Consider the following 14,001-nt stretch of genomic DNA (forward strand, 5'->3'; position numbering starts at 1 on the left):
TTGTGTTGCTGTCCATTCTTTCTGTCTGTGTTGCTGTCCATCCTTCTATCTGTGTGGCTGTCCATTCTTTCTGTCTGTGTTGCTGTCCATCCTTCTGTCTGTGTTGCTGTCCATCAAATAAAATTTGGTCACATTCTTCTCGGAATGAATTTAGGTATCAAGCTTCATTTGGGCATGCTATACATTTTCAGATTCATTACTTATCCACTTCCATACACACACCAAACTCACTTAATACATAAATATTTAAATGGAAAAGAAAGGTGTTGGTGCACATTCCTGATTTGATATGCAGATACTAAAAATTTGTCACTTCACATGGTAAGAAATCATTCCACAATATTGGTTTTGCATTTTTATACGACCACAAAAATTTAAATTTTTCGTCGTATATTGCTATCACGTTGGCGTCGTCGTCTGCGTCGTTGTCGTCGTCGTCGTCCGAATACTTTTAGTTTTCGCACTCTAACTTTAGTAAAAGTGAATAGAAATCTATGAAATTTTAACACAAGGTTTATGACCACAAAAGAAAGGTTGGGATTGATTTTGGGAGTTTTGGTCCCAACATTTTAGGAATTAGGGGCCAAGAAGGGCCCAAATAAGCATTTTCTTGGTTTTCGCACTATAACTTTAGTTTAAGTAAATTGAAATCTATGAAATTTTGACACAAGGTTTATGACCACAAAAGGAAGGTTGGGATTGATTTTGGGAGTTTTGGTTCCAACAGTTTAGGAATTAGGGGCCAAAAAAGGGCCCTAATAAGCATTATTCTTGGTTTTCGTACAATAACTTTAGTATAAGAAAATAGAAATCAATGAAATTTAAACACAAGGTTTATGAACACAAAAGGAAGGTTGGGATTGATTTTGGGAGTTTTGGTCCCAACGGTTTAGGAATTAGGGGCCAAAAAGGTGCCCAAATAAGCATTATTCTTGGTTTTCACACCATAACTTTAGTATAAGTAAATAGAAATCTATGAAATTTAAACACAAGGTTTATGACCATAAAAGGAAGGTTGGGTTTGATTTTGGGAGGTTTGGTCCCAACAGTTTAGGAATAAGGGGCCCAAAGGGTCCAAAATTGAACTTTGTTTGATTTCATCAAAAATTGAATAATTGGGGTTCTTTGATATGCCGAATCTAACTGTGTATGTAGATTCTTAATTGTTGGTCCCGTTTTCAAATTGGTCTACATTTTAAGGTCCAAAGGGTCCAAAATTAAACTTAGTTTGATTTTAACAAAAAATGAATCCTTGGGGTTCTTTGATATGCTGAATCTAAAAATGTACTTAGATTTTTGATTATTGGCCAGAGCAGTTTTCAAGTTGGTCCAAATCGAGGTCCAAAATTAAACTTTGTTTGATTTCATCAAAAATTGAATAATTGGGGTTCTTTGATATGCCAAATCTAACTGTGTATGTAGATTCTTAATTTTTGGTCCCGTTTTCAAATTGGTCTACATTAAAGTCCAAAGGGTCCAAAAATAAACTAAGTTTGATTTTAACAAAAATTGAATTCTTGGGCTTTTTTGATATGCTGAATCTAAACATATACTTAGATTTTTGATAATGGGCCCAGTTTTCAAGTTGGTTCAAATCAGGATCCAAAATTATTATATTAAGTATTGTGCAATAGCAAGAAATTTTCAATTGCACAGTATTCAGCAATAGCAAGAAATCTTCAATTGCACAGTATTGTGCAATAGCAAGCAATTTTCAATTGCACATTATTGCACAATAGCAAGAAATCTTCAATTGCACAGTATTGTGCAATAGCAAATATTTTCAATTGCACAGTATTGCGCAATAGCAAGAAATATCTAATTGCACAGTATTGTGCAATAGCAAGAAATTTTCAATTGGAGTTATCTTTCTTTGTCCAGAATAGTAGTTGAATCAACTTAAATCATTGTTTTATACAATATACAATGTATATTCACTTTTACTACCAACTGATAAATTAAAACAATCTTTACCATTGAGTGATAACAAGCACTTTATTTTACATTTTAAAATTTTATGATGTATTTAAATGAGTAGTTATTGTTGCAAACTCCATTAGGAATTTGAATTGAGATCAGTTTTGGAAAAAGGGAAAGGGGGGATGTGAAAAAAAATGGGGGGGGGGGGGTTAAATTTTTCTCATTTCAGATTTCATAAATAAAAAGAAAATTTCTTCAAACATTTTTTTGAGAGGATTAATATTCAACAGCATAGCGAATTGCTCAAAGGCAAAAAAAATATTTTAAGTTCATTAGACCACATTCATTCTGTGTCAGAACCTATGCTGTGTCAACTATTTAATCACAATCCAAATTTAGAGCTGAATCCAGCTTAAATGTTGTGTCCATACTTGCCCCAACTGTTCAGGGTTCAACCTCTGTGGTCGTATATAGCTGCGCCCTGCGGAGCATCTGGTTTAAAACTGAATGAAAAATTTAAATAGTTTCATTCACATGTTATTACAATTTTCTTAAATTTTTTGTTTGAATGTTTGTCAGTGTCAATTATCATGTAGATCTGTACGAGAGCTGTATAGACATCTTGTTTTAATTGTCTAACCAACAATTTTGGTCAATTATTTGTACATTTCAGGAATACCGGTGTCATATGATATTTTGAACCCCCTAAAAAGTAAACCAGGGGTTAAAATACCATGCGGTAAAATGACCCCGGGGTCATTATACCACATGGTATTTTGACCCAGGGGTCATTTTTCACATATGGTATTTTGAACCCCCCTGCGGTATATTGAACCCCCCTGTTTTTATACGACCGCAAAAATTTTAATTTTTCGTTGTATATTGCTATCACGTTGGCGTCGTCGTCTTGCGTCGTCATCGTCCGAATACTTTTAGTTTTCGCACTCTAACTTTAGTAAAAGTGAATAGAAATCGATGAAATTTTGACACAAGGTTTATGACCACAAAAGGAAGGTTGGGATTGATTTTGGGAGTTTTGGTCCAAACATTTTAGGAATTAGGGGCCAAAAAGGGCCCAAATAAGCATTTTCTTGGTTTTCGCACTATAACTTTAGTTTAAGTGAACAGAAATCTATGAAATTTTGACACAAGGTTTATGACCACAAAAGGAAGGTTGGGATTGATTTTGGGAGTTTTGGTTCCAACAGTTTAGGAATAAGGGGCCAAAAAAGGGCCCAAATAAGCATTATTCTTGGTTTTCGCACAATAACGTTAGTATAAGTAAATAGAAATCAGTGAAATTTAAACACAAGGTTTATGACCACAAAAGGAAGGTTGGGATTGATTTTTGGAGTTTAGGTCCCAACAGTTTAGGAATTAGGGGCCCAAAAGGGGCCCAAATAAGCATTATTCTTGGTTTTCGCACCATAACTTAAGTATAAGTAAATAGAAATCTATGAAATTTAAACACAAGGTTTATGACCATAAAAGGAAGGTTGGGTTTGATTTTGGGAGTTTTGGTCCCAACAGTTTAGGAATAAGGGGCCCAAAGGGTCCAAAATTGAACTTTGTTTGATTTCATCAAAAATTGAATAATTGGGGTTCTTTGATATGCTAAATCTAACTGTGTATGTAGATTCTTAATTTTTGATCCCGTTTTCAAATTGGTCTACATTAAGGTCCAAAGGGTCCAAAATTAAACTTAGTTTGATTTTAACAAAAATTGAATCCTTGGGGTTCTTTAATATGTAGAATCTAAAAATGTACTTAGATTTTTGATTATTGGCCCAGTTTTCAAGTTGGTCCAAATCGGGGTCCAAAATTAAACTTTGTTTGATTTCATCAAAAATTGAATAATTGGGGTTCTTGGATATGCCAAATCTAACTGTGTATATAGATTCTTAATTTTTGGTCCCGTTTTGAAATTGGTCTACATTAAAGTCCAAAGGGTCCAAAATTAAACTAAATTTGATTTTAACAAAAATTGAATTCTTGGGCTTTTTTGATATGCTGAATCTAAACATGTACTTAGATTTTTGTTTATGGGCCCAGTTTTCAAGTTGGTTCAAATCAGGATCCAAAATTATTATATGAAGTATTATATTGTGCAATAGCAAGAAATTTTCAATTGCACAGTATTCAGCAATAGCAAGAAATCTTCAATTGCACAGTATTGTGCAATAGCAAGAAATTTTCAATTGCTCAGTATTGCGCAATAGCAAGAAATCTTCAATTGCACAGTACTAGTATTGTACAATAGCAAATATTTTCAATTGCACAGTATTGCGCAATAGCCAGAAATATCTAATTGCACAATATTGTGCAATAGGAAGAAATTTTCAATTGATTGGAGTTATCTTTCTTTGTCCAGAATAGTAGTTGAGTCAACTTAAATCATTGTTTTATACAATATACAATGTATATTCACTTTTACTACCAACTGATAAATTAAAACAATCTTTACCATTCAGTGATAACAAGCACCTTTTGTTACATTTTAATATTTTATGATGTATTTAAATGAGTAGTTATTGTTGCAAACTCCATTAGAAATTTGAATTGAGATCAGTTTTGGAAAAAGGGAAAGGGGGATGTGAAAAAAAAATGGTGGGGGGGTTAAATTTTTCTCATTTCAGATTTCATAAATAAAAAGAAAATTTCTTCAAACATTTTTTTGAGAGGATTAATATTCAACAGCATAGTGAATTGCTCAAAGGCAAAAAAAAAATTTTAAGTTCATTAAACCACATTCATTCTGTGTCAGAAACCTATGCTGTGTCAACTATTTAATCACAATCCAAATTTAGAACTGTATCCAGCTTGAATGTTGTGTCTATACTTGCACCAACCGTTCAGGGTTCAACCCTGCGCCCTGCGGAGCATCTGGTTGATAAATAGTATTGCAGATAATCTAATTTACAATTTATTAACTATAATTTTTTTTAATTTGAGGTTTTAAGTAGGGGGTTCAATATACTGCAGGGGGGTCAAAATACCATGGCTAAGTAAAATTTTCAAAATATCTTTTCCAGCATGTTTAATACATACAAACTACTTATTGGAGTATAATTACTATGTTAAGGTCTATAAGAGTTAGAATTGCCAGATTTTTGGAAATTAAAGGTCTAGAGTAGGGGGTTCAATATACCGCAGTCGGGTCAAAATACCATGGCAAAGTTAAATTTTAATTTCTGAAATTCTGGCTATTCTAACTCTTTTATGTAGTTAGAATACATCAATAAGTAGTTTGTACATGTATGTATTAAACTTGCTTGAAAAGAAATTTTGAAAATTTTACTTTGCCATGGTATTTTGACCTTTAATTAAAAAAATTCTGGCAATTCTTACTCGTATATGTAGTAAGAATATGCCAATAAGTAGTTTGTTTGTATTAAACTTGCTGGAAAAGATATTTTGAAAATTTTACTTTGCCATGGTGTTTTGACCTACCCCCCTGTGGTATATTAAACTCCATACTCTAGGCATTTAATTTCAGAAATTCTGCCAATTCTAACTCTTTTATGTAGTAAAAATACTCCAATAAGTAGTTTGTATATATTAAACTTGCTGGAAAAGATATTTTTACAATTTTACTTTGCCATGGTATTTTGACCCCCCTGCAGTATATTGAACCCCCTATTCTAGGCCTTTAATTTCAGAAATTCTGGAAATTCTAACTCTTTTATGTGGTAAAAATACACCGATTAGTAGTTTGTATGTATTAAACTTGCTAGAAAAGATATTTTGAAAATTTTACTTTGCCATGGTATTTTGACCCCCCTGCGGTATATTGAACCCTACGCTAGACCTTTAATTAAAAAAATTCTGGCAATTCCAACTCTTTTATGTAGTAAGAATACACCAATAAGTAGTTTGTTTGTATTAAACTTGCTGGAAAAGATATTTTGAAAATTTTACTTTGTCATGGTATTTTGACCCCCTTGCGGTATATTGAAAACCCCTACTCTAGACCTTTAATTCAAAAAAAATCTGGCAATTTTAACTCTTTTATGTAGTAAGAATACACCAATATGTGGTTTGTATGTATATTTAACTTGCTGGAAAAGATTTTTTTTTAAATTTTACTTTTCCATGGTATTTTGACCCCCCTGCGGTATATTGAACCCCTACTCTAGACCATTAATTAAAAAAAATCTGGCAATTCTAACTCTTTTATGTAGTTAGAATATGCCAATAAGTAGTTTGTATGTATTAAACTTGCTGGAAAAGATATTTTGAAAATGTTACTTTGCCATGGTATTTTGACCCCCTGCAGTATATTGAAACCCCTTCTCTAGACCTTAAATACCAGAAATCTGGCAATTCTCACACTTTTATATGGTTAGAATACACCAATAAGTAGTTTGTATGTATTTAACCTGCTGGAAAAGATATTTTGAAAATTTTACTTTGCCATGGTATTTTAACCCCCTCCCCCTTTTTTACCATGAAAAATCAAAACTACCCTTATATATATATATATATATATATATATATATATATATATATATATATATATATATACATATGTTATAATTACAAATCATTAAAGCATTCAAGCTTCATATGGTCTAGTTATAATTCGTCAATAAGTATTTTAAATGACATTTTGTTGGTAGAGACTTCAGAGCACTTATACCAAGCAAAGATATTTCTTTTAATCAAGCATGGAAAATGTACCTCCCCTTCTTGTATGAATGAGTTTTTAATCTATGACAAATAATGTATAATGTTCTAATAGTCAACTAGGATGAAAAAAACAGGGGGGTTAAATTTTCCATACAGGGAGGGGGGTTCAATTTACCATAGCAGTATTTTGACCCCGGGGTCAATTTACCATGGGGTTTAAAATACCATATGAGACCGGTATTGTGACCAGTTTTAAGACAACTCAATTATGAATGATTATCATGGACAAAAAACAACAACATTGTAATGATTATATAATTGTTCATTAGTCAGTTTTTAAGTACTGGTGGGATTTATAATATAACTTACTAAACTTCCCTGTGCTTACTTTAATAAGTTATTAAATAATACCAAGTTTCTAATTCCTTTGAACTTATTTGACCTTGTGGTGGCAAAAAGAAAGAAGACAAAATTAACAACTAGTATGTAAAAGGGGGAAGTAAAAATAAACCAGTGTGTCAAATGAGAAATAAAAAATAAGCTTATGTCAAAGGGACAGGAAAAATATACTAGGATAAAAGGAGAAAAAACATGAATTCTAACCAAAAAATATCAGACATGAAAGCAAAGATTGCTCATTGTAAGTTTCTCTTGTAACAAACTATAGCAGTAAACTGCAAAATTTGTTTACTAAAACTAAACTTCAGTCCAGCATTATTTTCTAAAATTCTTAATATGATTAAGGAAGTGTTTGATGACTTCACTTTTAAAAAATTTGTATAATTCTGTTTTGGTAATAAAACCATGTTATTTATATATATATATATTACAGCTATTTAGTGTTTACCTTATAAAACATGTTTTGGTTAACCACTGGGAAGTTATATTTTAAGATTTGTCAGAGAACATTGTTTACCTTTATTCATTTGATGTGACTTTGTTACTATATCATGATCATTTGTGATACTTTACGAAATACGCAACAGGCTGTTTAATATATTGTTGATTAATAAACATAGTCCATCAAGAAATAAAAATTAAATTAATTGTGAAATTTTACCTGTAAGCATTTTGACAATAAGTCATATCTAATTGGCCTTATTGACAGACTCCGCCATCATTTGAACTTTCCTTTGTTTCAATCATAGAGTTGGTGATCTATTAAGCCAGACCTAAAACTACTGATTACCAGCAACAGAAAAACTGCACTTTTTTCCATTCAATTGGTCTTGAATTCAATTTATAGTTGTAATGAAAAATTAACATTGATCTTTAAACCATGAAAATGTAGTCAAAGTCAACCAGCTTTCATAACATTGATCACAAGAGCTAATTATAATTGACCTATTACCCTTAACTGACCAACTAACTACTGCAACAATCACTGAACCATGAAAATGAGGTCATATGACTACTGCTTATTGCATAAATAAACCTCATAAACATAATAAAGATACTATGGGCCAAATGTAGTCAACTATTCCCCATAATTTGCAAGTAAAAAAACAACAGTAGAAATTGAACCAAGAAGAGAGATTAAGGCAAGGTGACTTGAGTCAGGCAGACCTATTCGCCTTATAGCTATTTGCTAGCATAACTTTTACTCTTGAGTAGCTCAGTAACTGAACTTGGTATAAACTATTTGTTGTAAAGAGCCTATGTCACTCACTCGTTTAATTTGCATCCTCAGCATTACATACTAGAATATTATTCAGGTTAAACATCTCTTTTTTGATGAACATAGATATAGGAAGATGTGGTATGAATGCCAATGAGACAACTCTCCATCCAAATAACAATTTATAAAAGTAAAACCATTATAGGTCAATGTACGGCCTTCAACATCAAGCCTTGTTTGGTATTCATGTTTCTTTTGCTCTCTGCCTACTGTAGTGTCTGTAGTTTATGCCAAGACCACAAAAAATAAAGAACAAGAGTGTACACCCTGAATTGTCTCCCCTGCTTTACTGACCACTGGCCTTTTGTTGAAAGTCTAAAAGAGAAAGGATTTTCTACAAGTATCACACAAGCATTTTTAAAGATCCATAACAATGAGGTCAAGGTCAAATAAATCCTGCCAATGAGACGTGTACCTTACTGATTCTTTACACCAATTATAGTTGACCTATTACTTAAAGCAATTATAAAACAGACTAAAATTCATATTAACCAATGAACAAAAAATTAAATGAAATCAATGTCATACTAAACCTGGCAAAAAGATATGTACACCATACACCTATAATAACTGACCTATTAACATATTGCTATAGGTATGAAAAAAAAAGAACAAAACAAAAAAACTTTACATTTTGACTAATGTACAAATACATTTTGACTAATGTACAAAGAATACGAGGTTAAGGTCTGATAGACAGAAATGTACACCTTGCAATCATAGGCACCCTAAATTTAGTTGATCTATTCCTTATAGTACTAAAAAAATAGACAGAAGCACAAACACTTAATATTGACCAATAAACATTGAAAATCAGGTCAAGGTCAGATAAAATCTACCAGACTTTCTTTTTTTAATAGTATACCTTACAATCACACACCACATATAATTTACCTACTGCTTACAGTATTAGAGAAACAGGCCTATTGGTGTAGTTTTAACTTGTGTGATCAATGAGTTCAAGGTAAGGTGAACCCTTTCTGACTGACAAGTAAATGTTGCAAGGAACCCATATACAAAGTATAGTTATCCTACTACTCATTATGAAAGAGAAATTCACATGACAATAAAAGTATAAATTTTCATTTTGTGACTCAACCATGAAAATGAGGTCAAGGACAATCGACATATGACAGATGGAAATATAGTACCATTAAATATCTTGATACAAGGTTTGAATCATCCAGGGCTTCTTCCTTCAGAAATAAAGCTTTATACAAGTAGTTTAAACAACTGCTGTTGCAAAGTCTTGCATACAGTGAATTTCTTCACAGGTAAACCAAATTCATCATTCAAGACCAGTTTCTCTTATAAGAAGTGGAATGACAGTTTGAACCTTGACATTTTTTATTTATTATCATGTCTCTAGTCATTTGAAGTCTTAAAAGTTTCTCTTTTTTTTCCCATCTATTTGGAAGAATCAATTCCGGTATATTTCAGTAAATAAAAGAGGTAAAAAAGATATGAAATATCCATCCATGATACAAATCACTATATGCACAACAAAAACACACAAATAAATGGAACATCACTTGTTTTACTGTTTTATATCTCAGTCACAATGTGCCCTTCAACATCAGTTCATTACTGTACCTTAATTGACCTTGGGCAATAACTCCTAAGTGACAAATTTGTTCATTGTTGACTTATTTTAATATGGCTTTTGTCTTGCTGATCATTTTTGCTTTTCAACATGTTCATGTTCATGATCAAAAGTTTTTAACTATTACAGTTTTCTAGATAATAGACTAAGTGAAACGATTTGAAAATATACTACATTTTAAGGCAATAACTTCTAAAACAAATCTTCCAATAGTTTTGATGCAAATGGATAGTAGGTATATTCTTATATTTTTGCCCTATTTCAGTCAATTTTCTCTATCTAAAGTGGTTTTCAAGGTTATTGGCAACACTTGCATTTTTCCTATTTTCTATTTTTACCATGTTTACCCAGCCATGTTAGTTGGCAGGCAAGATCATCAAACACAATTTCTAAACTATATACCTTAAAGACAATTGTGGCCAAGTTTGGTTCCCATGGATCCAGTATGTTCATAGATTTTTGAAACACTTACCAAAAAACAAAGACAGACAGCAAGTGATGTGAATAGCACACTTGGTCCTGTAGCCAGGTGAGCACACATAAAATAATAATGTTAATGATAGTGAACTGTTTTTTTCTTTTATGAAGAAATATAATGTCTTGTTTCTCCGTATATATACTGTTGAAATAATGTTTGTGACTGGAAGACTGAATAAAATACAAATGATCTAACTGTAACATATTTTATTACTGTAAATGAAGTACTTAATAGAATGAACACTGTACTAACAATAAAACTGTCCATATTCTTTGTATTAACTTAATTCTTAAGGTAAAGTTTTGTACAAATATTAACACTACATATTTTTGTGACTAAATTTTGTACAGTTGAGGTTTATCAATATATTGTTTCCTTATTCTGACAAGAATTTAAAATATATTTCTGATCTTGATATATCTAAAGGATTTGTTTTGTTAACAAATGATAGAGAACAGGCTTTTTCACCTGTTCCAGAAGTAATTAATTTTCAAAAAAATGTGCAATGTCATATAGAAATATAATACTTTTATTCCTAAGGCTTATTCACCAAGTTGGGAACAAAATATGATCTGGTAAAGTGAAATTGAGATATGAATATAGTAAGCTAAGCATCTGTAAGCAGCTTATTGTTAACACATATCAATAAAAGTGTTATTATAACTTGCTACTCAAGAATAGATTACGATATAATCCAATGTTTCATAGAATAATTTACAGCTCATTTGTCATTTATATATTTTTTTGAGTTCATATCTACATCTATAAGTTACCCTTTATGCTTTAAAAGCTAAGATTTATCAGCAGTATAGTTGTTACAAATAAAGATTTATTTTCTTTATGTGTTTGTGTTGGCACTCACATGATACATATTTTGAATCTTTACATAATGCGTCACATGATACATATTCTGAATCTCATTATCTGTACACAATATGTCACAAAATACATATTTTGAATTTTTACACTACTTGTCACATGATACATATTTAGAATCTTTTAACTATAGGTCACATGATAATATTTTGAATCTTTAAATCATGTCACATGATATATATTTGAATCTTTATTCTATGTGTCACATGATACATATTTTGAATCTTTTTAAACTATGTGTCGCATGATACATATCTTGAATCTTGAAACTATGCGTCACATGATACTTATTTTGTTTCACACTATATGTCACATGATAAAATGTTAAATCTTTAATAAATCATTATGTTAAACATGAGCCGCTCTCATATTTATTTATATTCCATCATTGTAATATTCCCATACAAAACTTGTATGTTGAAAAACCTACTGAGAGTAAATCAATATTATACCTTGACTATAAGGCAATCATTGCACTGCTCCATTAATAACAAACACAATGGGAATAAATGTTCAACAATATAATTTTCATGAGTCAATTATTATGTCATGCAGCATCAATAGAATTCTAATATAGATCAAATGCACAATATAATGTCTTTTTCTCAAATTTCAACAGGAAAATTAGTTGAGTAATAATCTTGTCCTTCAGAGTAAATGCTTATGTCTGCCAGCAGATTTAACATTCATAGCACACTATTGGTATGTTCGGCATTAGAAGATTATTTTTGATTTAGTGGATCTAGATCGGCTAAGTTAAAGTCTTCTGTACCAAATGAGAGTCCTTGACTAAAACCAGCCTGCAAAAAAAATATTTAAAAAATATATTAAAAACAATTAAAACCGAAGAAAAAACAAGATTTGAAAAAAAAAATTCAATATATTGAATATATTTCAATTGTTAAAATCAGCTGATGCAAATATTCCTGGAAGAAACAGATTTGAGGTTGATTTAGATCATACATATAATTAATATTTTTTCAACTAGATGTATATATTATTAAATTATTTGTGTCATTGAGGCTGTGGGTATATCTTTTAAATATACTGTTTTTTGTGCTTCGTGCTAACCTGGTGAGTCATAAGACTTTCCAACTGATTTTTTACAGTTTGTTCTTAATTTGTGCTGTTATACCACTGTCATATTTAGGGGCAGTTGAGCACTAACAAATATATTAAACTCCTCCACATTCTTTTTAAGCATGTCCAAAGTCATGATCCTATTTGTTTTTCATTAATTGTTATAGCATAAATCAGGCCATTTGGTTTTCTCATTTAAAATGTTTCACATTTTGTCAAGGCAAGGTCTCATTCACATCACTATACAGTACGAGTTTTATTAATTGTTGAAGGCTTGAAGGTGAAATAAAGTTGTCCCATTGGCAAATCAAAAGAATTTAAGCTTTGATAAATTTGAAATTTTATTTCAGTGTCTAATAGCAAATTTTGATAGAAAATATTTCCCCTAAAATACCAAGCATAAAAGGAAATAGATAATCTGATGTTCAGTAGTTTGGTTCATAAGTATTTCTTGTTTCTCGTTTTTTTATATAAAGATTAGACTGTTGATTTTCCAGTTTGAATGGTTTTACAATAGTCATTTTTAGGGCCCTTTATAGGTTGCTGTTCAGTGTGAGCCAAGGCTCCTTTTGAAGACCTTACTTTGACCTATAATGGTTTACTTTTACAAATTGTGACTTGGACGTAGAGTTTTCTCATTGGCATTCATACCACATATTCTTATATCTATAAGTATATTTGTTAGTTTCTATTTTTACCTGAATATGAAGTAAATGAAATAGATTTATCTTCAGATTATACCTTTAAATATAAGTATATCTGCTAGTTTGTATTCTCACCTGAATATCCAGTAATTCTCTCTCTGTTGATGACACAGACAAGGTATCTGATGTGAATGGATTAAATTTTGACGGTGACGATGGATTAAATGCTGCCATACCAAAGGGATCAGCACTGGTAGGCTGGGGATTAAATGATGGTGCACCAAACGCATCCACTGCTGCAAGTAAAAAGCATGCATTGGATATTAATGGAACATAACAATTCTCATTACATTTCAAGACAAATATCCTGTAACTGCCAAATAAAATTGTTGTTTTAAAAACTGACTGAGCACACACACATATTCTTAACAAGGGATATTCTTATAGTATCCTTCAACTTCATTGACGAGAATTAAAAGTCAATAAACAGCTGCGCCATGAGCGCATGATAAGCCCTTCGTCTTGTGTGAAAGTTTTATGCAATAATCATAAATAGTTTCTGAGAAAGTTTTAAGCAATAACCATATATTGTTTTTGAGATACGGAGGGACATATGACACCCCCCCCCCCCTCTTTTTTTTCTTCAAAAAAACTAAATATCTCTAAAATAAAATTTTGAATTAAAACCAAAAAGTATACAGATCTTTAGATTAATATAACAAAAAAGTGTGTAAAGTTTTAAGCAATAATCATAAACTGTTTTTGAGATACGGCGCGACATGTTAAAAAAACCCTCCCCCTTTTTTACAAAATACTAAATAACTGAAAAATAAAATTTTGAATCATCATCAAAAGGTATACAGATGTTTAGATTAATATAACAAAGAAGTGTGTAAAGTTTTAAACAATAATCATAAATTGTTTTTGAGATACAGCGCGACATGTAAAAAAATCCTCCTCCTTTTTTACAAAATACTAAATAACTGAAAAATAAAATTTTGAATCATCACCAAAAAGTATACAGATGTTTAGATTAATATAATAAAGAAGTGTGTAAAGTTTTAAGCAATAATCATAAATTGTTTTTGAGATA

The 14,001-nt window shown here is 31.0% G+C and overlaps 1 protein-coding gene and 1 long non-coding RNA gene across 8 annotated transcripts in view; one reads left to right on the forward strand and one right to left on the reverse strand.

Annotated features, from left to right (window-relative positions):
• Positions 1 to 9,202: 9,202 nt before the first annotated feature.
• Positions 9,203 to 11,589, forward strand: LOC143064615 (uncharacterized). Its single transcript, XR_012975286.1, has 2 exons — positions 9,203 to 11,281; positions 11,318 to 11,589. It is a non-coding gene; the product is annotated as an uncharacterized LOC143064615 (long non-coding RNA).
• The window catches only part of LOC143064614 (cell death protein 6-like), a 40,870-nt gene continuing 37,368 nt past the window's right edge, over positions 10,500 to 14,001 (reverse strand). For all 7 annotated transcript variants that reach the window (XM_076237558.1, XM_076237559.1, XM_076237557.1 and 4 more), the window contains 2 exons: positions 13,044 to 13,204; positions 10,500 to 11,984 (listed from right to left, as the gene is read on the reverse strand). In XM_076237558.1, coding sequence (XP_076093673.1) covers positions 11,907 to 11,984; positions 13,044 to 13,204 — 239 coding nt within the window. In that variant the 3' untranslated portion in view covers positions 10,500 to 11,906. The remainder of the gene's footprint in view (positions 11,985 to 13,043; positions 13,205 to 14,001) is intronic.

This window comes from Mytilus galloprovincialis, chromosome 2 (genome assembly GCF_965363235.1).
Source record: "Mytilus galloprovincialis chromosome 2, xbMytGall1.hap1.1, whole genome shotgun sequence".
Lineage (NCBI taxonomy): Eukaryota > Metazoa > Mollusca > Bivalvia > Mytilida > Mytilidae > Mytilus > Mytilus galloprovincialis.